Raw genomic sequence first — 24,375 nt, forward strand, 5'->3', positions numbered from 1 at the left:
CCGATATCGGTTCTCCGTTTACCATCATTTCCGTCTCCAACGCCTGCTGTTACTCCCTCGGCCGCCCGTGCCGTAGTCTCGTCACCGTAGCCAGTCCGGCAGATCGGATAGTTTTCTTATAGGAAAGCCGTTGTTTTTTTCGCTGTTTTCTTCCTCATACCTGGAAATGACTTCGCCCTTGAGGCTCGTGAAGCAAATGTGTGCTGCCTCTTGAGACTTGCATCTACTTGAACCCTCGTGCCGAGAGCACATTTCTGCCTGTCTACCCGTCTACATCTGCATGTTACACGCACCGTCCGCGTCTCTCTGTCTGGATGCCACTATTCATTTGTCTCTGCCATACACCCACCACCAAGGAAAATGCTTTTCTTGAGGCGATCTGGAGACGACGATGCGTGTCTCCGCCGTCAAGTGCCCCGGCTTTCCTCGACTGATTTTCCTCCCGCTTCGCTATAACTTATCGCTGCCATTGTCAAGTCTTTTCCTAGTTAGCAGCGACACTGCTTCAGCTAATCAGAAACTTCTTTCGACGCATTTCGTCTCTTCCTCTGTCCTGGCTCTCCTCTCAAACTGCTAAGTTCCTGCATTGAGAGCTGCGCCCAGACTGCCTGTTTAGGCAGCCCGCGAGGGTGGGGGCCGAGACAGCACGGTGTTTGAATCTACAAAACACAACGAACTCGACATCATCTTGAAACAAAACTCGGCGTCGACAACGCTCCCTAGACCGTTCTGTTCTGGATATGTTCATCTGGAGGAGGTGCGACGACAGCTGGATAAAGAAGCTATCTTCCACCATTTGGAAGAAATCCCAAGATACATACCTACGCGCATATATATATATATATATATATATATATGTTCGTACCTGTGTTACGTTGTGGAGAGTGCTGCAGTCGATAGTAACGTTCGAACTCCATTGTTTGTTCTTCCCCTGACTCTTGTACTGTCTTCTGCGGGGGGAAATCGTACGAGCCTCGAGTGTTCTCTCCCGCTTCGCCTGTTCCGTTTCTTTGTTTCCTAGCCTCTCGTTTTCAACCATCGTTCACGTAGTCGAACGGCCTGTGCGGGACGCGTCCTGCAGCGGCTTTGTCTTCTCGGTTTTTCAGGTTGTCTTTTGCCTTCCGCTTCCTTCCCGCCTTGCCGCCATGCCCCGCTTACGTGGAGAAGCATTTCTTACGCTCCTCTCGAGGCAGCGCTGTCCGTTTCTTTTACTGCTTATATCGGAAACGTTTCCCCTACGTCGCTTATAACTGGTTGTTTTCCTCCCTTCTCGCTCCCACTGCCTAGGTCTTCCGTTTTCTCGCCTGGTGCCGTCTTTCCTCTCCGTCTCCTCTTGACTCTTTTCCTGTCCTGCGCCCGCCGCTCTGCTTCTCTTCGTTTGATTCGTCTTCCCTCTGGCTTCTTTCTCTGACTGCCTGTCCACCTGGCTGCGTGTTTGTCTTTCCTCTCTTCCGCTGGCTGCCCAAGTTCCTCAATGTTCCTCAAAGAGCTTCAGTGTTTCCGGCCACAGGGGTTTCAGCCTCGCCGCGTTACTCTCCGTTTTACTCTCGGGAACGGAGCTGCGGTTTCAAAACGACAGAGAAATGCTCTAGGAAGCGATCAGATCTACGGACGGCAGACTTTGAGTTGTCTCTGGATGTCCAGCTCGCTGAAGTGAACCCACCATTGAGGCTGCAGTGCTTGGAGGTCTCAGTGTTCTGTCTCTCTGCGCTTCGACGTTTCGCCTTCTTTGTTTTGTCTTATTCCTTTTCGTTTCTAGCCCCCCGTTATACGAGTTCTCACACCGATTTCAATCTCTCGGGATCGATTCCAAATTGTTGTGGATTCTCTAGCTCGCCAGGTCCACCCTTCCTTCTTGTCCGTCGGACGCGCGCTTGCTCTTCGTCTCCTTGCTTGATTCTCTCATCTCCATTTCTCGTCTTGAGTTCCTTCCTTTTGTTCGTTGTTTCCACCGTCTACTCTGGTCGTGCGAATCCTCTCCGCCCTCGTGTGTACAGCTCGTCCTGGGTGTCCCTGTCAGTCGCGACACCCTTTCTCTTCTTTTCGTTTCCTCTCTGTCTCAGCTCTTGATCCTGTCAGAGGAGCTTGTTCTCTTCTCCGTGGGCTTTCGTTACCTGCTGACTGCTTCCTTCACGTGACAAAAAGGCAGAGAAAATGAGTGACGGCCTCGCCGCCGCCATCCCCCCTGCAGGGTCCATAACGCTTGCAGTTTTCTGCGCGATAGGTAGTGCGATGTTCTCTGGGTTAACTCTAGGTTTATTGACTCTTGACATTGTTCAGTTGAAGTTGCTGATCAATCGCCCGAACAAAACGGCGCAAGATGAGCGAAATGCAAAGTATGCTCGAAAAATCCTCCCGCTTCGATCCGACGGAAACTACCTCCTCGTCACCCTCCTGACCGGGAACGTCGCGGTCAATGCGGGCTTCTCCATTCTTTTGGGCGACCTAACTGATGGGTGAGGAGGCATGCAGAAATGAAATGGAAACCGCAGACGAAAAAGCGAGAGAAGTGCTATTTAGGCATATGCTAATGCACTACCGATACTCCAAATCAACGGACGGGTTTGCCGGGGGGTGGGGGTGGGGGGAGGCAGGTCGAGGTCTCAGTTCGTGAGTGGATTCTACGAATATGCATATGCGCAAATAGACAGGAATGGAGACTTGTCGATCCAGGATACCTGGACCACCCGAAACGGTACAGAGGTTCTTTATCCGACTTTCCTCTTTGTCCCCGTACTCTCAGACACACTGACTATTCTTTTGTATGCATGCGTAGTATGCTTCTTCGCGAATAGAGATGGACACTTTGATAGATGAGTTGAAAGGATACTGTACATACCTGCAGCGCACTCTGAGACTTTCCGTCTACCTCTGTCTCTCTATGGACTTCCATATGTATATATATATATATAAATATATATATGAGTTGAAATGAAGCGTTTCTAGGTTTGGTTCTGTCTTCTTGGCAGGCTTGTCGGCTTTCTGGTTTCAACAGTTGTCATCACGATTTTCGGAGAAATTCTTCCACAGGCTGCATGCGCGCGACACGGTCTCGTCGTGGGCGGCGTCTTGGCGCCTGTCGTGTATGCCCTCGAGTGGCTCCTCTTCCCCGTCGTCAAACCGATCGCCATGATCCTCAATTGTGTCCTAGGTACTGCCGATTTTCCGTGTCCACAAACTCTATCTGCACGCATCTGAGAAACTTCAACGCGTTGCGTCTCCAAGGACTTCTCACTGTCCACCTATCTCTACATATATATATATATACATACATGTAAATATATTTATACTTGTATAAGCGTGTCATGTTCACCATGTACGTGTATCTGTAAATGTGGACGTGTGTCTTTGTGTGTACCTCACTCCGAGGGTCGAGACAGACACCCTCTCCAACAAGCAGATAGATATTCATGAACCTTCAAAGAGAACACAATTTCTTCAGAGACATGCAAGTGCGCTTCTCTGCTTCTGTCCAACGAATGCCACGATGCATATCTATCTTTCTATCTATCTATCTATCTATATATCTATATATATATATATATATATATGTATCGATATGTATATATATGAATCCAGGGTTCAGGTATCTATGTGCATGTGCGATTCTCTGGAGACCTCGGAGACAGGTCTGTTTTGTCGCGAACCCGACTGTACGGGCAGGTGTTTCCTAAGGCTTTGCTGGGTCTCCTTGCTTTTTTCAGGTGAGGATTTGGGCACCATCTATGACAAAAAGCAGCTGAGTGCACTGGTGGACTACCACAACAACGTTGTGCACGTTCTGACTCGCGACGAAGCTCGAATCCTCAAGGGAGGTCTCGAGTTCGCGTTCACTCGAGCTGAGGAAGTGATGACACCCATGGACGAGGTGTACGGGTAGGTACCCATCAGCTCTGCACAGCGAAGAGTCGAACGTAGGCCTTCTGAACTGCTGAAAGCGTCCTCAGGTGATCGACAGAGACAGCATTGGTGAAACGCAGACGGGATGCATGCACTGAGACCTCGAAAAAAACCTGAGCGCGGGCATGAGGGTGTGAGACGAGGGCTCCCACCCGACGTAGAATCTCCGAGGAGACGCTGGAATCGTTTTTTCTTCCCCAGCTAGATTGTATTTCGGAATGGATTTCACAAGTTCCACAGCCGAATGCTTCGGTCGACTTCGACAGCGAGCTCGGTGGAAGAAAGAAAAGGTTGTTAAGAAGTCGAAAAAACAGGAAAAATGGAACGTAGGGGGAAACAGGCACCGCGTCAGAGTGCGTTCCCGCGAGAGCGTTCACTGTGTTGCCTCGTGGGCTTCTTCACTGTCGTCTTCCTCCGTCTTCTTTTCTTCGCTCACTCGGCTTCTCCTCGCGTTTTGCGTCTGCTTGTAGAACGGAAAAGAAGCGATTTTTTGTCCCTGAGATGCTCCACCCCAGAAGCGACAGTCCTTCAGCTCGTGGCTACACGGAACCATCGACCGCTGCTTACTCGATTTGCTTCCTTATCCGTTTCGGCTTCTCTGCATGCGGCGTCCTGGCTTTTTCGACCTCGCCGCCTCGCTTTTTCTGTCGTCGCTCTCGTGTGCCTCTCTGTCGCCTTCGAGCTGCGGGGTCGACAGCTCTTTTCAGATCTCTGTGTGTCGTCTCCTGAGACTGTGGAGTCCAAACCACGCGTTAGAGCGGTCCTCAGATTCCCTTTGTCAGTCCTGGACGGGCTTCAAACGGTGGTCCCCAAATCGCTAGGATCTCCCGTTCCAGCACCGTGACCAGCGGAGAGCCTGCGCATTTGTCTGCCCATGTGTGCCCCCTTGATGTCGGAGTAATATGCTCAAGCTCGATTTTGTTTGCGCAGAATCGACGTCGACAGCAAGCTGAACTACGACGTGCTTTCGGAAGTTCTGTCCAGCGGGTTCAGCCGCATTCCCGTCTTTGACCGCAGCAACTCGCAGTGCATTGTCGGCCTGCTTTTTGTCAAGGACCTGATTCTCGTCGACTGTCACGCCGAAGGTGAGAGGCCGTGGAGACTGGATTGACACTCCAGAGCCAATTCGGCAGAGTCGAATCGACTCGGTCACCCACTGTAGTGGAAACTGTATCATCAGGAGCCTCAAGAGGAAAGGAATTGACACAGCTAGAAAACACAGGGTCGAGCTCACTTGTAGCCTCCGGATGGAGGACTCTGACGCTGGAGCAACACAGAAAAAACGGAGGAGACGAAGAAAACAGGAAAGGGCGGGGCTTCAAGTTGAGGCAACGAGGCGAAGAGGCGGGGACACAGCGGGCAGACGATACCTGGAGGGAAATGCGGCAGGAAACGAAATAGAAAACACTACAAGACCAATTGAGGAGCCTTCCCCGTTCCTGAGGGGATTGATAGTTGTGTTTGTAGGGGATCTCTCCTCACGGATCGTATGATTCGCTTCGAAGGAAAACTGACAAGAATCGAAGTTGTTTGCTAAATTCCCTTTTGTTGTGTCTCACACGAACTGCCTTTCAATTTCGTGCATTACATTGAAAGACAATTTTTTCTCGGTGCCATATGGGTTGCTCTTTGTCCGAAATATACACAACTACTCATCTGATCCTTCACCCGGCGCAGGCATATACGTCTCCATGCACACTTGCACTAGTATATATATATATATATATATATATCTGTATATGTATGTATGTAACTTATATATATATATATATATGTGAATGGAGTAGGGACGTTCACAGCGGTCTGATGCGCGGTTTGGAAGTCTTGGGTTTTTGTGATTTCTTGTTTTGTTTTTTCTCAGTGGAGGTCCGCAAGTTGCTGCAATTCTTCGGTCGTGGCCTCTACGCTGTCGATGACGACACACCGCTGCTCGAGCTCCTCAAGACCTTCAAACAGGGTAAGCCGCATCTCCCCTCGAAACGCCGATTTTCATGTCGCTTCTTTCTCGGAGTCTACAATCTGCCTGTCCTCTTTGTCCTTTTATCAGCAAAAGATTTTTCGTGTAGCCTTTCTCATTCCGCTTGAAGTTCGTCCCTTCTTGGCTGTAGCCCTCCTTTTCTCCAAATCCATCCGTGATCTATGCTATCGTGTGGCTGTCTCCTCGCAAACGCCGTTTCCTCTCCTACTTCTCTTCTTCTAGTCTGCGTACCCATCCAGGTGACACTGATTCCTGTCTACTTTGTCTCTTGTGTCTCCCCCCCCCCCTCGTTGACTCCTGTCTACTTTGTGTCCTGTACCTGCGACTGTCGTCCTGCACGTTTGCGTCCGTTTGTTTTCGTTTTGTCTCGACTTCGGTTGACGTGTGTCAGGTCACACGCACCTGGCGGTGGTTCGTCGGGTGTCGGACGACGGGGAGGGAGATCCGTTCTACATTCACGTAGGAATTATAACGTTGGAAGATGTGATGGAGGAGATTCTCCAGGACGAAATCAACGACGAATTCGAGCACGACAAGTCACAGAGCCACCGCCGGCGGAGGCACCAGAATCAGGCTGTCTCGGGGGCCCAGGCGTCTCTGCCTTATTTCGCGCCGAGCTCCCCGCTCGCCCCGAGATTCTCTGTCTCCTCGACTGCGTGGGAGGCTCAGGGTGACGTAGACACGGCACCAGAGGCGGAGTCGAGGCGGTCGCGCCGCGAGAAGAAGAAAGAGAAAGTGAAAGGAGACAAGCGGCGCTTTCGGCTCTGGAGCCGGGGCCGGAGATCCAGCACCGCCAGCAGCAATGCGCCGCTGACGAACGCATGCGAAAAGGAGGCGGGAGAGGGGACTGATGGCGACGTCGAGGACAAGCGAGTTGACAGGAATGAAGCCAGTCGGAGACCGAGCAAGGAAGCCAGCTTCCCAGCCACTTGTGCCAGCACTTTGCAGGCCAAGAGGCCCGGGGAGGCCGAGACAGACCTCCTTTCGGGGGGTTCTCCTGTGGGGCTGTCGAGCTTCGAGAAGAGCTCAGAATGTGGAGACCCTGAGCGGGGCAGCCTTGGTGAAGCCTCATCTCGGCACTCCCGGTGGACGGCGAAGAGGCTCGAGGAAGGAGGAGCAGTCGAGAGCCATTTTTTGGAGGACGAGCCAACGCGCGAACTGCCTCGTGGAGATACGGAGGAAGGTGAGGGACAACGCCGCCGCAGCCGAGGCGGGGCGGCTGGGGAAAAGACCATCAAGACTGTGGAGATGACGCCTCTGGAACCGATGCATGCAGTTCTCACGACGAGCCGAGAAGAGCCACCGAAGGCTGAGGAAATCAGGAGAGAAGACGCGCTCGGGCACCCATCTCTGTTTCCCTGGTGGGGCTGGAGCGCCGACACCGCGGGCTCTGTCTCCAAGCTGCGAATGCGCGGAACGCTGCGAATGTTCTTCGATAGCCACCGACGGTAGGAACTCGAAACCCATACTTCAGTTGCTGTGGTGATTCTAAGGTAAAATGGAATGTGTTCCAAGGAGAAGGAATGCCGAGATGGAGTATCGAGTTAAAAGGATGCCGTGCTACTGAAGTCGTTCGAAGGAAAGCGGGACTGCAGGTGGGGAGACAAGAGGAAAAAAACGAGAAAAAACGGAGGTGGGCCAAGTCGCCTGGGGGAAAAACAAAGGGCCAGAGACATGGAAAGACTCAGAAACTCAAGGATCGACTGTGATGCTTTCCAGGTGGTGGACCGCAGTATGTCTCAGGTGTCTCACAGGGACCAGAGGCGTACGGACACAGACTGAATAGCACCTTGCGTCTGAGGCAAGTCTCGGTTTCTATGGTGTTTTCGCTTTTCCCAGGAGCAGAATTGCAGAACCCCTCACGGAATCGGAAGCTCGTGCAATTGCATCGTTTCTCTCCTCCTCCATTCCTGCCTTCTCGCCGCAAATTGTCGACGAGAAGTTACTCGTCTCGCTGCTCTCGTCCTTCTTCTGCATCCAGCCCCCGCCCGCTTCTCTCCTGTGGCACTCCGCTGTCCACCCCGATCTGTTCAAACACAAATCAACCGACAGACGAGGCGAGCACGAAGCCGCCTTCGAGCCCTTCGCTGTTATTGTGCTTTATGTAAGGCAAAACATCTCTGAATCAAACGTCTGCAGCTGCACCACATGCGACGCACCGATGCATCGCGCGAATCAAAAGAATCAAACAATATGGCAACTGTTCTGTTCAAACACAGCTTCATTTTCCCCTTTCATTTCGGACTCATAACTCAAGGTGTCCTTCGTTTGCCCCGTGTACCGATACAGGCCTGAACACACCGTTATATTCGATGACCTTAGGTGTCTGTATGCGTATGCATATACATATATATATATATATATATATATATGAATATGTTTCTATGAATCGGTATGTGCATATGTGGAATGGTGACGACTGAGGAGCGAGCGACCATGTGAACAGAATCGTTGTCGAGGCACGGCGTCTTGCCTCTTCACACACAGTCCATACCTCACTAAGGAGAAAACGACTAGGTGTTCACAGATGAATGGCAAATCCACGTAGCTGTTGATGTACGTGGATGTTGAAAGGTGGAGGTGGAAAGGGATGCAGCATAGATGCTGGTAGGCCGAGCCCGATATGTACAGACACAAATATACATAGACAGATGTTCATCTAGGTAGATGTAGACAGGCAGATCTATATTTAGAGATGTACATATGTAGAGGTAGAGACGGACTGAAATTCAGATAGGTAGAACGATAAAGAGCTGGAAAAAATAGATTCGTGGAGGTCAATATGCATATACGTAGAGATAGATCTAGAGAAGAACGTAGGTGTCTCTTGAACGTAGATCTCCACTGCCACACTTAACTGTTGTGGAAGTTGGCCATGCTTCTTTTCTGTCGACTTGCGCGGGTTTATCCTGTGCTTCTCGTTTGCTTTTTTCTGCTTTTTCCTCTTGTGTAGGGTCGTGTTCGCCTGTATGTCGGAAAGGAAGGCATCCCCTGTACTGCGGGACCGCTGTCGTGTCTCGCAGTGAAGGTGAGAGTTATGCGCGCAACAGACGAGAAGGAATGAGATTTGGGAAACCCCGAAAATGGATTCCAAAGGAATGTTTGAAGGAGGGAGGGGAACCGAAGAGTGACCAATAGCGCGTAGAGAAAGTAAAGTGGTGAGGGGGAGCGCCTCTGTTTTCCCTGCAAATGTTTATTTGAAACTTTCTGAGCTCCGGGGGGAAATTGCCTCTTTCTCTGTCCGAATGTACATCCGAACGAAGAAGTGAGCAAACATCTGTGTCTGTCTATACAGGTGTATGTCGATCTGTGCGTACACTTTCGAACGAAGAGACTTAGGGGTTAGCGGGGACGAGTGACGAGAGCGATGGTCAGATTGAGTTTCTCACATGAAATCGAATGAAGCCTTAAGACACGGAGTCCAGGCATCGGGCCAGAGATATGTTTTTCCCCCACCCACCGTGTTCGCTGTGTCCAAACAGTTTTGAAAATGATCCTTGTATCACATTCTGTATCTCCAGCGTTTTGACTGTTCCGCAGGTGCTGGGAAACCCTGCACCTGTGCTTCTCGGCCAGGTGGCTTCGCAGCAACCCGCTGAGTTTTCCGCGCCGCCTTCTTCACCGTCTCCGTCTGGCGCCCTTGAGTTCAGAGAGACGCCTGTGCATATGCTGGACCAGCCTTCTTGTCTCCCAGCGTCTGCTGACACACTTGTCGTTTCTTCACCTTCTCGTTCTAGTTCTAGAGAGCAGCTCGACTCTCCCTCGCGTCCAGCTGCAAGTTCTGACTCCTCTGATCAAGATTCTGTTTGTTCTTCTCAACGGCTTTCTACTGCAACTTTCAACTCACCGTCGATATCTCCGGAGGCCGCGTCTCGACGCGCGTCTTCGCCTCGCCTGACCTCTCGCTCCCGTCCCGCTCCTTGCACTATCTCCACATTTCCAGTGTCTCCTGTAGCTCTTCCGGGCTGCCTGCCTGTTTCCGCAGGCGTGACCGTCTCTCGAGGTTCTTCTGTGTTTCCGTCGCCCTGTGTCTGGGATGCGGCGATTCACAGAAAAGCCGCATCGCCTCCGAGAGGTGACTGGAGAAACGCTTTTCGCTCCGAGGAGCCCGAAGCGAAAGAGCGCAAACGCGAGAATGGAGAGAGCGACCGACGAGAAGAAACCCAGGGAAAGGAGGGCGTGCAGAGCGGTGCTCCTGATGGTTCCCTTGATCTCGGCTCCGATGGACCCAGGCGTCGAAGAGACATCTTTTGCGTGCTAGACGCTGTGAGAGAGAACCCAGGACATACCCGAGAAGAGGACTTTCTTTCCTCTACTGACCGGAGAAGCAGCAGCAGAAGCAGCTCCAGTTCTAGACATAAGAGCCCGCGAGAACCGTCGACCTCCGTTCCTTCTCCGAAAGAAAGTGGAACTGCGTGGCTAGGCCCGTGGGGGACCCGCAGGGACTCAGAGGAACCTCGATATGCGCCTCTGGCGTCTTGCGTGTCTTCGAATGTAGATAATGTGGAAGCTCCTTCCTGTAGGGATGGTACGCGACCGTTGCATTTTGCGTCCCCAGGCAAGCCACCTGTCGAAGGGAAGAGTCGCTGCTGTTCTCCTGAAGTCCGCTTCTCTCCTCTCAAAGAATCTACAACCCCACTGCGTTCGCTTCCACCGTCGACGGGACTCTGTCAACGTTCAGGAGGGGGCGTGTATCGTAGTTTGGTCGAGACGACGAGTTCGTTGGCTTCCCTTTCTTCTCGAGGAAAAGAGACAGACCGTGAAACCTCTCGTGAAGCAAGTCAACCTGCTTCAGCGGTCCAGATAGCGTCAGAACGCGGAGACCCAAGCGCGAAACGCGTTTGCGATGAAGAAGAAGACCACGAAGAATATTACGAGAAAGAAGGCTCCGAGGAAGAGGACCGTGAGGTGTCTCCTCTTGTGTCTCGGCGCCTCTTGAGGGATGGACTAACGTCCCCGGACCAGTTTACGCTCATTTCTTCGCATGCATCTGGTGGCTGCAGTTCGTCCCCGTCTCTCCATGATGCCTCTTCAGGCGGCGTTTCTGTGGAGGAGGCCCCCCAAGGCTCCCAAACGAAAAGCCCAAGCACAGGAAGGAGCGGGCGAGAAAAAACTGCGTGCGATGTGGACTCTGCATGCGTGGAGATCGACATCGGTAACAGGAGAGCCTCCACATTCGAGAAGGACGCGTTCCGACGGAAAGAGACATACCCGCAATTCGGAGACACCGAGAGATCGTGTCGCAAGCAAAACGAAATGTTGAGCTGGCTTCGCACTTCGGCCACCTCCAGCGTTTCGCTGGAAAGTGGAGAAGAAGACGTTGAACTAACAGCCCCGTCTCAAGCTCACAGTCACGTGAGGCTCGAGGAAGTGTGTGTGTGTGGAGTGTCTCTGTCGCTGCCTTGGCTGTCTCCGAAGAAGGGGACAGATCGGGAGCAGCGGCGCAGAGCGCGCGAAGAGGGCCTTTGTCTCGGCTTGTCGAGGGAGGAGCCTCCTGAGGTTGAGAGCAGTGTGGAGGGGATGTCTCTCGAAAAAAAGGAAGAGCAGAGCGCTGGGGCAAGTGCTGGAAGGAGGCGGCTCCCGAGCGAGAAGAGCAGCTTGGCTTTTCCGGCGTTCTCGTCTCAGAGACTCTCGGGCAAAAGCATCTTTCGCCGCGAGACGGCGGGAACGGGAGTGTCGGAGATCAGCCATTTGCTGCGTTTCGAGAAACCGCAAGCAGACTGGTCTGCAGCCAGAGGCCCGGAGCCAGGTCCTCGCCGCGAAAGGGAGGAAGAGCGACAGGAGGAGCTCTCCTGCGGATGGGGTGCGAACAGGCAGGAGGGTCCTGCGAAGCCGAGAGTGCAGCAGAGTTTGGAGGAGCAGCTGCAGATTCAGGAGACATGTCTGCGGCAACTCGCGAAGGATATGCAGGAGAAGAAGGGTGTCTGGCTAGCTGTGTCGAGTAAGCAGAGAGGGAAAGAGTATCAGCGCAGGCGCGACGTGGAGTTTGTGGACGAGCAGGACAAAGCAGAGAGAAGTTCGCAGGCGAAGTCGGAGAGAGAAGGAAGAGAAAAGCAAGACGCCTCGGCGAGAGGCGCGGCAGAGACAGGCGAGGCGGGAGCTGAGAACGAGGAACCAGAAGGAGACGGGAAGAAGCGAATCCAAGAGGTGCGAAATCGCGAGGCGCTCTGCCATGAGATCCACTCCTGGGTGCAAAGTCTTCAAGACTCGAAAGGAGGCAGTGAAGCGAGAGGAAACGAGTGGTCCAACGAACAGACGAAAACATTGACGTGCGAAGGATACGCCCCGGACTATACAGCCGTCACAGGTAAGAGCGAAAAGAAGAGAAACAAGGATCTCTCGAGGCGGTGGAGACCCGTCAGGGTCGAAGCCAATGTCACCGAAAAAGCGGTAGAGGATTTTTTCATAGTCTCCTGGCTCCTCAAACGATGTGTCTTCTTGCTGAGCCATGCGAGGCGAGCGACGGCGAAAGGTGAAGTGACGCTGCGTTAGATGCAGTCCGTTTCGCTGCACTTTGTGTCTGTGTAAAGAGTTGTCGCGAGACGGTCGAGAGGAGCACATGCCCCGCTCATATTTGCCTCAACGGAGAACTTCCTTCCTTTCTGAGAGCCTCCCGCTCTCCACATGCCGGAAGACAGCGAGTCGCTGGTGGACTTGGCGTTCGCGTCGTTTTCGTCTGTTGGAGACTCTCTGAGTCTCGAAAGAGGAACTCCCCTCTGCGCGAGGGAATTGCTGTAAAGTTGTGTGGGGCTTCCCGTCTTGCGGTTTTTGCTTTCAGAGGGCGCGTGCGGCCTCCTCGTCTTTCCACGCTGGTTCTACGTCGCAGCCGTGAAGGCGTCGCTGGACCTGGCGCGAAGCAGCCGTTCTTGACTCTACCGCCAGTGTCTTTCCCAGCGAGAAAATCCGTGTTGATTTTGTTTGAACAGCAGAGAAGCGAGAAAGAAGCGACCGAGCTGGATGATTACTCCGACAGAACAAGCGCCATAGGGATGGGACAATGGTGTCTTGAGGCACCTCCGTTTCAGCCGGTAGTAGTTGTGAAGGCGATGTCGACGTCTTTCTTTGTTTCCGGAAAAACGCTCTTGTTTCCATAAACGAGGAGACAGTCCACAGTTTCTCCGTTCGCTCCTGAGAGGATGCTGTTCGGCGAGAGGCAAACGCTGCAAATCCTCTCTTTCCTCGAGTCCTTTCGCGCTCGGCCTGTGTCTGCTTGCGTAAAGGGTCGAGGTAGGCACGGCGCCTCTGTTCGCTCGCGCAGCGTTCCGTCGAAAAACGCGTTTCGGCGTTCTCTCTCGCAGACGCGAAGGGACTCTCTGGAAGACCCGCACGCGGGGTGAGAAAAACCAACTCAGCGAGTTACCAAGCGAAGCAATTCTGCTCGTTGAGTTCTTAAGAGACTGATAAAAAACAGTTCTACGGCGGAGCATGTTGGCGGCAGTGAACGGGAAAGCTGTGCAAGAAGACGAAGAGGTTTTTAACGGCCTCGCAAGAGAACACAACCGAAACGAAAGGAGGGGCATTTTGGTGCAACAGCCACAGACGTACAATGACAAGGAAATCAATTTCTCTCAGGGCACACACAAACACAAATGTATATATATCTATATATATCGATATATATTTGTTTATAAACGGCAGCCCTGGAAGATCCAAATCTCTCTCCTGGACACAAAAGCAAAGCTGATTCCGTTTCGCGTTTGACTGGCTTGTGTCCACTTTCGTTGTCATATTGAGTTTTTTTCGTGCGATACTTTAAGAAAACCAAAGGCCGCTTGAAAGAAAAGAAGTTTAATTGAGTTGGATAGGCCTTTAACATCCGTGACGGGCACACGAGGATTAAAGGCGACTTTCGGCCTAGAAAAGGCTGTACACCGCCCTCTCGCGATACAGGGTATGCGTCTAAAACGGACTCTCTCCACTCTGTGGCCTGGAGGCCCGACAACGAATGAAACCACTAGTCTTTCGAGAACGATTTGCTGGTGTCTGGAGGGTTGCACTTTGGCAATTGATCAAGGAGACAAATCTCTAGAAGTTCTCCAGAGACAAGCGCGTGAAACTGATCTGCAAGGAAATGTGGGGAATAACAGCCAAGGAGATGCTTTGTGGATGCACACTTGAGGATGCTCGCCCCTGCTCCTGTAGAAAGACCTTATCTAATAGCAAATGTGGCACACCCTATTCAGAATCAATAGGATAAATGAATGCGAGAGTTACGTTCACTTTGTCTACAGGGAGAAGCGTTTCTGCCCCCGTGAGACAGCAACCGGGAAGCGTCTGTAGCTGAGTAGCTCAGCAGACAAAAGAACGCCTTTCTTGATTTGCTGTCTTCCTGGGTTGCCTCTTCCTCTCGTTCTGCCCTGCCTTCTTCCGTGGTGCAAAAGTGGGCATGGACGGCACAGAACGTTTCTGGGGTAGTTGAAGAGAAATGCAGTTTTGAGGAATCCTATTTTGAAGATGAGAAGAGACAAGAGTTTCCACAATAGCTGCGAACGCCTCACAGGCTGCAGTGCATGAAGACAATCGTTCGTCGGACATAAACACGCGACGGCGGATACGTTCATCCTTGAAACTGTTTACCATCACCCTCGTTCTTCTGCGTCATCACCCATTTACATATATATGTATACATAGCATATTTGTATATCTCTAGATGCCCTGAGGTGACCCTCGTCAAAAGCGGGCCGTTTTTTGATTCAAGTACGTCGGTGTGATGCTTCACGAATTATACATTATACATCTATATACGCATTTATATATATATATATATATATATAATCCGAAAAGCTCGTTTACACAAGCAAATATGGAAACCACGATATGCTGCATACATACATGTGTGTGTATGTATGTAACTGTATCTAGATTTGCAGGTGTTCCCACATGTGCAAGAATAATATGAGTAACTGTTTCCCGAATCCACTCCTTGTGAAGAGATGATACACTTGTCCTGTCGAATTTAGCGGCGTAGAAATGAGACAATACGGACGACTGTGAACCCGTTGTCTCTCTGTCTTTTCTGCTCTCGCTCCGTCTTCTCATCGACGACATCTTGTCACTCTCCCTCCTTCCCCTCTCTGTCAGTGTAGCCACCTTTATGCTCTTTTCCATCCCACTACTTTCTTTATTCTCCTCATCCTCATTTCTGGAACTGTCTCTCTCATCATCTGGTGCGCTCGCGTCGCGTTTTCTGCGAGTCGCTTCCCTTTTTTCCAGGCTTTTCTCGTGTGGAACACGAACCCCACAGAAGTCTTTTCTCCCCGGATACTCCACTGTCGTGACGCAGCCTCTGTGTGTCTGTTCCTCTTCCTCGTTGGCTCCCGTCTCTTCGCTGGTCCTTCCCTGCCTCAAAATCCTTCGTGAAAGGACCACCTTTTAGAAGGCATAAGGGAAGGCGATGCGACGCTGGTTCTCATGGCTGAATTCCTAAACGGTGAAAAACACAGAAACACAGAGAACTTCGCAAGTGTCTGCAGTTCTTTGATGCTACACCTGGCCACTCTCGTCAGTTCGTCTTCTTGCGGCTGTTCCTTCCCTAATAAACGCTTGACACATTTGCGTCCTCGCTTCGCTTCTCTGCGTTGTCACCTGATCTAAAAATTTACAGTCTCGTGTGCCCCTTCCTCGGCCCTCATCGTCGTCCTTTTCCGTCTTTCACGATTATCTACCGTTGTCGTCGTCCTTGTATCTCTTCCCGTCTCTTCTTCACTGATCTTCTTCCTCTATCGTTCAACCTTTCTCATCGACGCTTCTCGCCTGACCCTCTCGTCGATTCTTTCCATTTGTGTCCTCCTCCTTTCCTTCTCATGAAATACCTCTTTCCTCTTTTTCTTTCCTTCTTTTCTTCGTCTATTTGTCTCCACTATCTTCGCTTGTTTTCTTTGGCCTCCCCTTGTCCTTCATTTTTTTTCTTTCCTTGCGTCCTCCTCTGTACCTCCTAGAACCGCCTCTCTGTTCTATGTCGTCGTATACCCCCGACCAACCTCTCTCCCCACTTTCCTTCTTCCTTCTCGCTTTCTTTCTCTTGTGTTTCCCCTTTTCTTGTCCATCACAGTAAGTGCGCAATGCGTAGGCGTATGCCACGCATACTTGAGAGACCAGCATTCGTACGCAAGCCGTTCAATTATCATGATAATCTTTCAATTCGCGTTCCCGCTGTACGGCATTTCCATTTCTTACCGCATACGCGTTCAGCTGCTTGTCCAGTCGTCTGAGTTGGTGAGCAGTCCATGCTTCCTCTGAGGTTCTTCTGCCTCCGAGGTTCGCCCCTGTCCCCAAGTTCGAGCCACACTTGATTCTGTCTCCCTTCTGCTCGCGAGCCTCGCGGGTCTTCTCGCCTCGTTTTGTAGCCGTTTCACGCCTGTACCCCTTCATCGCCTCGTCAGGCTTTTCGCTCCGCGTTTCTCTCTCTCCTTCGTGTCTCCTTTGTGCCGCACCGTGGAAAAACGGTGAATCCAAGACCTCCTTGCCTTCGCACGCTGCTGCGTCTCCAGCCCCGGTGCGTTGGGTACCGAACGAAGGGTGCAGAAGCGCAGACGAAACATGCGAAAGAGAAAGAGGGGGAACAAGGGAAGGAGGGGAAGGACGAGCAGCATAGGAAAGAACGGCGAAAGAGGAATAGGCAGATACATCTGCCTCTGACGCTTCGTCCGCGGCATGAAGAAGATCGACTGCACTCAAGACAACAATCAGAGACAGAGGCAAGTACAATCAGGCTGCAGGAATGCCGAGCGCCACAGGTGAGTCTTTGAGACGACAAAGACGATCTCTAGGATGCGGACAAGCCACAGGGAGACTCTCGAAAGGCGCACGGATGTAGCTCTACGTTTATCACCATTTATGCAGATGTACGTACCGATAGATAGAGCGCAGACGACAAAGAAAAGTGCAGAAAAATAGAGAGAAACCACTGCCGGTGTAGACAAACCTAAAGCGATTCACACATTGATACTAAAGCGATGCACTTATACACGTCGATTTCGATGCTGACACTTGCATGGACTCGTTCTTCTCGTTTGCTTACCGAGCTGAGAAACGAGGTGAAGACTCGCCTCCCCACTTTTCTTCTGTCCTTCTCTCGAGTGACACTTCAGTTCACCCGCTATCTCATTTGATATCCCCCCACCTTCGATCGCCTTTGTCCCCTTTCCCTCGCAGTGGTTTCGCTTCTCCGCCTCCCCATCGCATTTCGTTTCCGCGGACGTCTTCGATGCCTTTCCTACCACCTGGATTCCTGCCATTTCTTGTTCTCCAGCCGTCTGCCGCCGTGATGGACGCTGATGTGAAGACGCGGCCCTCTTTCGCTGGTCTTCGTGAGACGATCCTGAGGAATGACGCCTCCAAGAAGCAAGCGAAGGCGTTTTGAGCCGAGACGAAGTTGACTCCGCATGCAAAGAGCAGGAAATGGAAGAAGAGAAAAACACATCATCAGAATCAGGAGAAGAAAGAGGAGAGTCTGGAGAGCCTCGCAGCTTAGGCGCTTTCGGCTTCTCATAGGGTCCCGAAGGCGAAAAGCAGACCGACGAAGAATGCGGCCCGTCGTTTTCCGTGAGACGACGAGAAGGTGGAGAAGCTAGATCTTCCACCAAACATGAAAAAGAAAAGTTGCAAAGAGAGACAGGCTCCGACGCAGAGAGATGAAATGCCTCGAGAGTATCTTGCCACGCGTCGGCCAGCCACCCTAGGGGAGGGCTCGCGGCTTCTTCGAGAAAGGCAGAAATCGAAAACGGTGTCGCAGCAGAGGAAAGACACCGGTTCGAAACCTGTAAATCTGAGGAAGAATCCGGTGAGTCACACACTTCTTTGATAGAACGGAGGAGCGTGAAAGGGTGTGGCGCAGGTTTCCCTCTCACGATTTCCATTTGCATTTCTTCGGTCTCTCCCTCGCTCTGGATCTCCCCCGCTTCGGCAAAAGCCGTCCCTGCCCTTAGTCTCTGAGAGGCAGCGTAGGACGGGGCTGAAAGTTCGGGCATGAGCCACAAGGCAAGGAAGGAACTGTCTCCTTCGTCGCCATCGTCTGACTTGTCGGTTTGACAGGCCAGCAAGGTTCCGGCTCTTCTGTGCGTCGTCGACTCTGTTCTGCTCTCACCTCGAGCGGCATCAAATGCGTTCCCAGTGTCTTCGTTCTCAGCGCATGCCGTAACTCCTCTCGGGCAAGATAGTGCCTTCTCTCTAGACAGCGTCACCGCGAAAGGGTCTCCGCTCTCTGTGACATCGGCAGGGAAGCCACGCACACTGCCGCGTTTCTTCGGTGAAGATCTCCGTCTTTGCACAGATGCATGCAGAGCGTTGGACTCGACAGAAATGTCGTCTGTCAAGTCAGTGAGGAGCGGATGCAAGTGCAGCTCGCCGTCTGCCCTCTCTTTGCCGACACGCACTACATCCGCATCCGCCTCCCAGAAATCCTGTTCGCCGTCACTGTCTTCCTCGAGATCGAAATCCAAAACGATGACTGCTCTGTGGGTCTCGAGTGTCTTCAGTCTCTCCAAGGTGCCCGAACCTCTCGCCTCCTCGTCGGCCCCCCAGAAGGCGCGTTCCTCCTGCCCTTGGGCCTCGAGCTTTCGTCTGTCCCTGCCACACCCTGGAAATTCCCTGCTCCTCCCTTCTTCTTTCTTCGCGCTGTAGATGCCTGAGCCTAGATTCCGCTCTTCAGTCGACAGTCGCAGCTCGGCCGGCAACTTCGCCACTCCGAATCCAGTGCAGTGCGCAGCAGAGGTCGACGCGGGAGAGGGATAGAGAGCAGGAGAAGAAGGCGAACGAAGAGGACAAGACGAGAGACGACGAGAAGCGGAGAGAAAAGTGGAAGAAGAGGAGCAGAAAGGAGACGTCGAAGAGACAAACGGACTCGAAGAGGAAGAGGCGAGAAACGAAGACGAAGGTGGAAGAAAAACAGACAATGGAGCAAAAGAAGTGGAAGCAGAAGAACGACAAAGGGAAGAAGCCAGACATGTAGAAGAAGACGGAAGAATAGAAGAAGACGAGTCCGCGGATGTGGCGCAGGAAGGCTCGAGTGCGGGCGACCGCTGCAGCAACACAGCCCAACGCGTCTTTGTTTCGGCGGCAGAATTCTGGGAGGAAGTCAAGGTCCCTTCTGAAGGTGGACAAGAGTCGGAGGGAACGAAGCACGATGAGAAAGAAACGAGAGACGAAGAGGGGCGAACCATCGTTCGGCATGATGCGAAGTCCGCGACAACGAACGAACTGCCTTCTCCGAGGGTGGTGTCGTTCCGTCCTTCATTCTCAGCAACCGTTGCCCCTTTCCCTTCTCTCTTGGTGAAGGTTCCCTCAAAACCTGGCCCTCGTCCTTTCTCCCCTGCTCGTTCCCCTTCTCTGTCTTTCCAAATGTACGGTGAGCTACGGCGCGCTTCACTGCGTGCAGAAGGAACGGAGAAACGCGAAACAAACGGAAAATCGACTCGGCTCGCACGCACCGCCCAAGAGGCCTCTCGTGGCACGAGAGGCCGCGAACTGGACGCAGGCGCTACCCATTTCATTGCATGCGTTTGACTGTCTTCTTCGTGTGTGTGTGCTTGCATTCCCTTTTCATCATTCGTGTCCAGACAAACCGATCTCGCCTGCTGAGAGGCGTCTGTCACCTGCACTCTCTGCGTTCCGTTAGCCTCATCTCCTGTTGTCTCTTCGTCTCTCGCATCATCTTTTCTCTCTTCGTCTTGGCCCCTTCCTGCCTCTGGTGTGCGCGGGAGAGGCGTTGGCGACGCTGAGGCTGAAGGAGAAAGGGAAGAGGCTGAAGAGGAGGGAGAGATCGAAGGCAACGACATGGAACCGGGAAAGGGGAGGTGAATCGAGATGCGGCATGGAGCAGCTCCAGCGTGCCGCGCAGCAGCACGGGGAAGACGACGGGAGTCCAGCGTGCATGCATCCTCACTGCAGCGAAATAGTTCCGTTAAGGAGGGAGACACATCCCCTACCTCCCGCCGCAGCGTCTCAGCGGCAACAGCACAGGAAGACGACAAATGAATGGTGGACTCCTTGCGAGGAAGGGAAGCAAAAAGAGACACTGGGGGGGGTGGCGTCGAATCAAAGCAACTGGTACCTGCAGAAAGATCTCGAGTTGTGTCTGGACTCTCCGCGTCCGAACCGTTCGTCCTAGGTGTGCAAATCGTTTCATGGGGTGGCCGAAAGCATGTCCTCTCATCCTCCTCTTCATTCCCTCTGTGGAACTCTCCCCTCAAGGTGGGATCTGTCTCCATCCTTCCTTCTGCCTCTTGACTGTCTCCTTGACTGTCTCTCTCTCCTTGGCAATCGTTCCCCTTCCTGCCAGTGTCTGCCAACAGACCCGCCAACTTCTCCATATTTCGACCGTCCTCGCCCTCCTGGGATACGACGAAAAGGGATCTTCCGCCGAAGTCTCCCGACGCTCCAGAAGCCGACAAAGTTGGAGAAGAAATCGGAGCACATCTGCCGAGTCTCTCAGTTTCGTCGGCTTCGCCGTCGAGAACAGACGTACGCCGCTCCCGGACCTCTGGGCGTCCACTGCCTCCAAACGAAGAGTCTGGAGAACTCGCGACGAGACCGGGTCCGGTACACGCCTCTGCAGCAGGTTCAAGAAGAAATGCAATGTCTTCTCGGAAGGAGACGCGGACGGAGAGAATTCCCTGTCCACATGGGAGCGCGACCCCCGGAACTTGACTGTAACCTGCTTCTTCTTCTGTTAACCAAGTCCTCTTCCCCGCATCCCCAGTCCCTGCGCTCCCTAGGCCTACCCCGATCCGATCGCGAGGCGTTTGCTGAGTGGAACCGGAAGAACAAGCAGACATAGATTTGGATGTGGATTTCTCGACGGCTTTCTTTCGTTTGTCAGACCGATGGCAGTGCGGCTTTCGAAAGGAAGCGTCCGCCTCCCGCTTTCCACTTTTCTGTCCTCTGGTTGATCTTTCCCCCTGTTGTTGCCTCAGAGAGTCTCGAGGTGAAGCACACCGTGGCACCAGCGCTGCCACGATTCGAGGCCCTCCAGAGAGACTGGAAAGCGAAGTCTCTAGAGGAGACATCTGAGACTCTGAGAAGCCTTCCCAGGTTGTTCCTTCACTGTTTCTGGCTGAGGCGGTCCACGAAGCAAGGGAAGGCTGGTGGCAGGATAACGGATGCGCATGTGATGCATAGGTCGCGACTGCGACGTCGCTAGACCGGGATGACTGTCTGCGCCGATACGACGAGGGTGCTCCGTCCCAATGCAGGAAAATAGACGCGTGCATGCACCAGGGAGGCGCCGGACCTGATGCGTCTCGTGGGGATCGACTGCAGCGCAAACCGTGGAGACAAGAGGAAGAAAGACTCCCAGAGAAGGACGTCTGAGAAGCGGTTGAAGCCAGTGACGGGGATGTCGCTTCTCGATGGCACGCACTCAACTCAGCTGGACCGAATGGACGCCGCGGAGACGAAGAGGAAAGCGACGAGGTGGATGAGAAGGGTCGAAGTCCCTGGTGGGTGCGACTGGGATGGCAAGATGAAGACAGGAAGGAATGTGCGGTGCTACGGCAGGTAGCAGGCAGGGAAAGAGATGGAATTGGAGCGGGCCTGTGGCATCGCGGCTCGGCCCGAGAGGTCTTCATGGGAGAAGAAGAGAGCGAAGGAGCGGCAGCAAGGAAAGCAGTCGACAGGGAAGAAGACTTTGGGATTGGAACATGGTGAGAAAAAGCGTGCAGGGATCTTTGATACGTGGACGAGGCAGGCGGGATCCGGCTTGTGGATTTCTGGGCCGCTTCTCGATCTTCTCGATGAAAGGCAGTCCGACGAGTCTCATCTGCTTGGAGTTGAGTTTTTGGATATCGGTAAATAGGGGTTTGGTGTCTAGCGGGGTAGATATACATTGATGGCACAGAAAGGGCGTTGAAACCTGCATCTGTTTCAGGGGGAAACAGGAGAGACTCAGCCGATGAAAGGAGAGAAAATGTAGGAAGGAGATGCGCAAACGCTGTGAATCCCCTCATTGCCGTTGACAGGTTGCGAAGGAGAATGTCGAAACTCTGGCCCCCGAGCGCGGCAGAAGGTCCAGACGGGGACCAGGAAGGTGGCGATGCACACGCGAGAGGCGGCGAGTACGCAAACGTCCACCTTTCCAGAAGCAAACAGACGAGGTTGTCGTTTGCGTTGTCGTGGTGGGATTGCGAGGAAGCAGTCGTCACACTGCGCTCGTCACCGAGTCTGGAAATCCCAGAAGAAGACGGAGTTAAAGGGCGTCCCCTTCCTCCGTCACTTCCTCTGCTCCGACCCGCGGACGCGTCCTCGCACTTCCTTCCGTGAGACCCATGACAAGCAAAAAAGAAGGGTGAGACAAATACCGGTGGGGATTCTCCACTCGGTAAGTAGTCATCGCCATCCCGGTGCTGTCGGTCTCTCATATCTGCCTTTTGTGCCGTGCATTCTCCGTCCACAGTTTCATGTGGTTCGCGCGTGCTGTAGAAAAGCGCCTGACGAATCGTTGCGTCTCTTGTTTCTCTGCTGTCTTGTTCGCTTCGGTCTTCGTCCTCCCTCTCGCTCTTCCCCGCGTTCGCCTCGCGATGACTTCCCTCCCTTGTCTTGTCATCGCGAAACGTGTCTCGGCTTTGGTAGTCGTTGTGCTGGAAATTCCTCCTGGAGTCACAGATCAGGTCGCCATTCACCCCGCTGCTTTCGTCCTCCTCTTCTTGCGTCGCCTCGTGGGTTTTCTGTGGAAGTGTGACTCCCCGCGAAGAGCGCGACACAGAGGAAGTTGTGCAAGAGAGAAATGATCTGTCTGTTGGAGGGGCGTCAGAGGTGCTGGCCAGCGTTAGCGGGTCCCCAGAGAAAGGCATTAAGAGCGGTAGCACTTGCGGTAAGAGGCCGCAAGTGACAACGGTCGAAAAAGGCAGGAAGAGGAGCACGTCGACAGAAATAGAGAAGGGCGGACAAGAGGGAAAAGATTGGAGTTCCGGGGCGGCAGCGAAAAGAGCGTTCCTCAAAGAGGGGATCCGCGGCGAACAAGGTATTCCAAAGAGCGGAGGTGCAGAAGACGCACTTGTGGGAACTGACGATGTCGGGTAAAAGCCGTGAGCGGCCACCGGAGGATTCGAGGAAGAAGAGCGGAGGAGCGGAGGCTCGAAGACTGTGGAAGCAGATGACATTAGCGAAGATGAAGGGGCGGAAAGCCGTGACGAAAGAACTGTTTCGATAGCAGAGCAAAGCCATTCTGCAAAAACGCCCAGTGTCGCCGTCTCCTGTGCCATTCTTAAAGTGAAAAACTACATCTCAAGTCCAGCTGTAGATACCGGCACGTGTGTCTCGCATCAAAACGGAAGCCGTTCCTCCGCAGCAAGAGCGAAGATCGCGGGCCAGAAAGGAATGCAGTGATGTTTGCGAAAACGAATGGAAACTAGCACGTACGGCGGTTGTCTGAGAGCACAGTTACAATTAGCTCAACGCGATAGAACCGCCAGCACGGTCGCCAGTGATTCGAGTCTGGAAAAACTCGCGAAAGATAAGGGACTATTAACAACGGAAAACTCCAGCACTAGTGCGAATGCCAAAAATGGCTCCAGTCCATGAACAATACGAAACGTGAATCTACATGGCTTCCTGTGAAAACACGCAGGCACCCTTTTCACTCTACTAAAATCCAACGCGGGAACCGAGTCGACGCATTGTCTGAGACCACCCTTTGCTACAGGGGAAAGGAAGCACTGAAAACATTCCAGCAGTAGTTCTCTTCTACGAAAGGATATCTGTGAAGGTGTCTCTAAATGGTGACGTTTCTTTGCCCAGAGAAGCTAGAAAACTGCAAACTAGCGAGTTCGGATGAGTCGCCTTGGCGCCGAGCAAAAAGCTAGACAAGCAGTGCGCATAGCTGACAAACGCTTTTCCAGTAACGCGACGTGTGCTGGAGAGACAGAAGCTTCGAGACAGGAACCAGAAAACAATTATGTTTCACACCATTGCAAAACGCCGAAGGAAAAGGCTTACACGTGTATGGCTGTGTGCGCTTTCCTCTGGAGGTCTCGTCTCTAACTCGGGGGGTAATACGGATAATACGCTGGATTGGGAACGGTTTCTGTGCCAGGCGAAGACAAAGCATTTCTCCTTTCGCACAGCAACACAATGAATTCACAAAAAGCGAGGATAATTAAGGACGTATCGGAAACACACGATTCTTTTGCAACAGCCTGCGAGCCGTGTCCCCGGTGTAGGAAAAAGCTGTGAGGGCTCACTCTCGAGCATAACACAGCCTGTCAAGGCCCTCTAAAAATATTGTAGATGTCGCCTGCATGAAGCCAAAGGGAATGGATTTGGGCTGGGCATAAAATAGGCAAGAAAATGTCCGGCTCAATCCATAAAAAATGCAGCTTCGTCCACGTACGAATTCGTCACATTCTTCAGGGCGATAGAACGAAAACTTCTGCCCAAGAGCGGACTGAAAATGGAATTCAAAGAACAATGGGAGAAGCATCTGCATTACAACGAAAGCAGCTACGAAGTCTCTTAGGATCGATATCGTAGCGATAAGGAGCACGTGTGTTGTGTATGATCCG

General features: G+C 52.7%; 2 protein-coding genes across 2 annotated transcripts; one reads left to right on the forward strand and one right to left on the reverse strand.

Annotated features, from left to right (window-relative positions):
• On the forward strand, positions 1-14,592 carry TGME49_211350 (CBS domain-containing protein). Its single transcript, XM_018779535.1, has 10 exons — positions 1-2,456; positions 2,970-3,151; positions 3,705-3,876; positions 4,831-4,985; positions 5,762-5,857; positions 6,270-7,326; positions 7,718-7,982; positions 8,832-8,906; positions 9,419-12,185; positions 12,657-14,592. Exons 1-10 carry the CDS (start codon positions 2,155-2,157, stop codon positions 12,746-12,748), a joined length of 5,163 nt encoding a protein of 1,720 aa, XP_018637976.1. The 5' UTR covers positions 1-2,154; the 3' UTR covers positions 12,749-14,592.
• Positions 14,312-23,859, reverse strand: TGME49_211340 (hypothetical protein). The gene is made up of 3 exons (XM_002371228.2): positions 16,899-23,859; positions 16,055-16,545; positions 14,312-15,301 (listed from the first exon to the last, which is right to left on the reverse strand). Exons 1-3 carry the CDS (start codon positions 23,074-23,076, stop codon positions 15,251-15,253), a joined length of 6,720 nt encoding a protein of 2,239 aa, XP_002371269.1. The 5' UTR covers positions 23,077-23,859; the 3' UTR covers positions 14,312-15,250.
• Positions 23,860-24,375: the final 516 nt, after the last annotated feature.

The sequence above is a fragment of the Toxoplasma gondii genome, chromosome IV (genome assembly GCF_000006565.2).
Source record: "Toxoplasma gondii ME49 chromosome IV, whole genome shotgun sequence".
In the NCBI taxonomy this organism is placed as follows: Eukaryota; Apicomplexa; class Conoidasida; order Eucoccidiorida; family Sarcocystidae; genus Toxoplasma; species Toxoplasma gondii.

Excerpts from the sequence above, each read along its gene's own strand:
- TGME49_211340 (XM_002371228.2), bottom strand. The coding sequence starts at position 23,076 with ATGGCACAGGAGACGGCGACACTGGGCGTTTTTGCAGAATGGCTTTGC. Across the intron at positions 16,546-16,898 it reads TCACCTCGTTTCTCAGCTCG|TCGATCTTCTTCATGCCGCG; the intron begins GTAAGCAAACGA and ends TCTTGAGTGCAG. Across the intron at positions 15,302-16,054 it reads AGCAGCTGAACGCGTATGCG|GAATTCAGCCATGAGAACCA; the intron begins GTAAGAAATGGA and ends TTCACCGTTTAG.
- TGME49_211350 (XM_018779535.1), top strand. The coding sequence starts at position 2,155 with ATGAGTGACGGCCTCGCCGCCGCCATCCCCCCTGCAGGGTCCATAACG. Across the intron at positions 5,858-6,269 it reads CCTCAAGACCTTCAAACAGG|GTCACACGCACCTGGCGGTG; the intron begins GTAAGCCGCATC and ends GACGTGTGTCAG. Across the intron at positions 7,983-8,831 it reads TCGCTGTTATTGTGCTTTAT|GGTCGTGTTCGCCTGTATGT; the intron begins GTAAGGCAAAAC and ends CCTCTTGTGTAG.